At 39.5% G+C, this 2770-nt stretch overlaps 1 protein-coding gene across 1 annotated transcript; it reads right to left on the bottom strand.

The window, feature by feature from the left end:
• Positions 1 to 233: 233 nt before the first annotated feature.
• c1d (C1D nuclear receptor corepressor) lies at positions 234 to 2521 on the bottom strand. The gene is made up of 5 exons (XM_017428659.3): positions 2442 to 2521; positions 2045 to 2186; positions 1676 to 1742; positions 1068 to 1123; positions 234 to 981 (listed from the first exon to the last, which is right to left on the bottom strand). The coding sequence occupies exons 2-5, from the start codon at positions 2180 to 2182 to the stop codon at positions 778 to 780; spliced, it is 465 nt and encodes a 154-aa protein (XP_017284148.1). The 5' UTR covers positions 2183 to 2186; positions 2442 to 2521; the 3' UTR covers positions 234 to 777.
• Positions 2522 to 2770: the final 249 nt, after the last annotated feature.

Raw genomic sequence — 2770 nt, 5'->3', positions numbered from 1 at the left:
CAAAGCTTTTTTTTTTCTTTAAAGTTGCCGACATATTTACCCCAACTTTTTACCTAGTTAAATGGGTTACACACAAGTAATAAGTTGTAATGTGAAAACTAAACTCTTAGTTTTCAATTTTACGTTTCTTACGGAGAAGCTATACTAATGACATTACCAATTATTTGGTGTATTTGGGTGTTCTGTCACCGAAAAACATGTAACCCAAGACACAACACAAGCACCTCAAACTGTAGAGTTCAGTCAGCATCAGTTTTATTTTTTCACAAGTGTGCTTCACTTAACGTCATATTTTAGGACAAAATATAATTAAATATGATTATGATATGATTCAAATATTTAGGAAAGCTGCGAGTCTATTCTGAGGTGTTCCATTTCTGCTTTAGACAAAAAAAGATGCTAGATGAAGCATTACAAATATCCCACGACTGTGAAAAGAACAACTTACGATTCATAGAATCATCATCAAATGGAAGACGATTATATTAAAGTGAAGAAAACTTCACTCAGCACAGTTCGTAATGGAGGTGTTTTTTCCCCCAAAAGAATCAAGTGAACATGTGAAGTCTGCTGTTTGGCATCATTAAGAATCTGACCACAAGCTGCAGTCCCAACTGATGAACTCAGGTAAACTGCTACATTTGATAGTCAATTGAATAGTTAAAAAAATTAAAAATTAAAAAAAAAAAAAAAACACACACACACAAAGCCCAAAATTTTTTCTTCAGTATCCATCGCCTCCACACAAGCAACAGACAGAGCAGAACTTCCTCCAGTTCAGCTCTGTTTGGGCCGCTTTGACCGAGGTGCGTCGGACGCCTTTTCTGCAGATTTCTTTGTTGCTGCTTTTCTAGATTCTTTGTCCTCTGGATCATAAAGAGCATTCCTGAGGAAACGTGAAGCGGCTCCCTTATCCAGACGTGCAGCTTTCCTCTTGTCAGTGATCTCTTTGACTCTGTTCATGTATGTCCTTATCCGCTCCTAGTGAACAGGGAGTGGTAACGGAGTAATTAGGTGATTATGATACATGGAGCCAAAACAGCAAGTAAGTCAAGGAGAGAGCGTACCAGCTCCTGTTTGATTCCATGCTCCCTTGGATTTATGCCTTGTGTCACCAAGTACACTGCAAACAGGAACAAAAGACTTCCAGTTCACATAATGTCAACGAGAACATTGATCCAAAGCTCTTTGGGACACATACTGCTGAGAAGTATATATGGAAAAACATGTCCATGCTTCCCCTTGAAATCCAAATAAGCACTGCATGTGACATACATGTGCATCTGACATAGAAAGAGCTGCAGGTTTGAAATTTTTAACATATTTAGGCTTGAGATATCACACAAATAACTTCTGGAGTCAACCGCATTCAAGATGGCCACTGAAGTTAAGCAACACTAAAAATGGTTATAGCCCATTTTACAGACATTGCAAAACTTATATGTACACATTTAATATCCCCTTAAGATGGCTTTAGCTCAAAACTCTGGCATTACAGGCAGTGGGCGTTATTATGAATCCCTTCAAGGAATGCCAGGACTAACTTATCTGCATATTTCCACTAAGAGACGCATTAAATACACACAAGAAAAAGAGTGTTTTAGGATAAACAATAAACATATGCTTAATAAAATGATAAATGAATATGCATGTTAAAAGAAAAGGAGTAACTTACTCCAGAACAACGAGTTAAGCGTGTAGACGGACATCAGGTCCAGCTTGGCTTGCTCCAAAGGATCCAGCTGTAGAGAATGAACCACAAAGAGAGCACAGTTTTAGTTCGTATTTAATAATGACAACAACAAATCAGATTATAAGCATTTCCTTGTATATGTAAAAACGCCATCAAACGCCACTGCCATGCAATCATACCTCATTACAAACTAGGAATCATACACTTCTTCTCAATAGCTTTGACCACTGTAACACCAGATGTGTTTTAAGGTGGTCCATCTCATTCCTTCTATATACAGCTGACACTTTGCACGTTTAGCTTTTTTTATTTCAAGAAGTAACAGCATAAATGGTGAACGCGTCCCAGCACCTTCTGCAGCAGGTCGTTCCTGGACATGGACAGCAGCTTCTCCAGCATGCTGTTCACGGCGGTCACAGACGAGTCGAAGGAGGTCAGCTGCTCGTCGATTTCGTGCGGGTAGTCTTCGGCGGCGCTTTCTGCTGCCATGTTCCTGTCAAAACAACGAGCCGTGCGCCTGTCACATCTCTCTGCCGGAGTCATTTAAGGAGACGAACAGCGAAGAGCTTCATTTGCAACTAACTGCGTGGCGACGAGTAATGCGGCTCCCTCGTGCTGCTAAATGGAGGTTTTTAAAACGTTTCAGACATTCAGCGGGTGGGGACGCTAGATACTTTAGATTTACCCGTTTAAATGTGTTACAGGCTTTAACTGAAGGGATGTGGCGTTAAAGAATAACAGACTTTACCTTAGTTTTCTCTACGGCTTTCTTCTTCTTTCGTCCTCTTTCCGCTTCTTCTTCTTCTTCTTCTTCTTCTTCTTCTTCTTCTTCTTCTTGTGTTTATTGGTGGTAGGCAAACAACGTTGTGGCGCATTACCGCCACCAGCTGGTAGGGAGTTTCAATCAGGACAGCAAACGTAAAAAAATAAAGGGGAAATTAAATGAAATATTTTTTTAAAATGAGTTTTTATGGGTTTTTTTAAAGTTAAACACTATCATATTCTTTTCTCAAACCTGTTGTTCCAAGGTAGCGAGGAATGATCTTAAAGCAAACATCATTTAGGCGTTTTTGTAAA

The sequence above is a fragment of the Kryptolebias marmoratus genome, linkage group LG22 (assembly GCF_001649575.2).
Source record: "Kryptolebias marmoratus isolate JLee-2015 linkage group LG22, ASM164957v2, whole genome shotgun sequence".
Lineage (NCBI taxonomy): Eukaryota > Metazoa > Chordata > Actinopteri > Cyprinodontiformes > Rivulidae > Kryptolebias > Kryptolebias marmoratus.
This window is presented reverse-complemented; position numbering and strand designations above follow the sequence as displayed.

Coding starts and splice junctions, on each gene's coding strand:
- c1d (XM_017428659.3), bottom strand. CDS start 2,182: ATGGCAGCAGAAAGCGCCGCCGAAGACTACCCGCACGAAATCGACGAG. Junction 1,743..2,044: donor GGAACGACCTGCTGCAGAAG/GTGCTGGGACGC, acceptor CATTCTCTACAG/CTGGATCCTTTGGAGCAAGC. Junction 1,124..1,675: donor GCTTAACTCGTTGTTCTGGA/GTAAGTTACTCC, acceptor TCCTGTTTGCAG/TGTACTTGGTGACACAAGGC.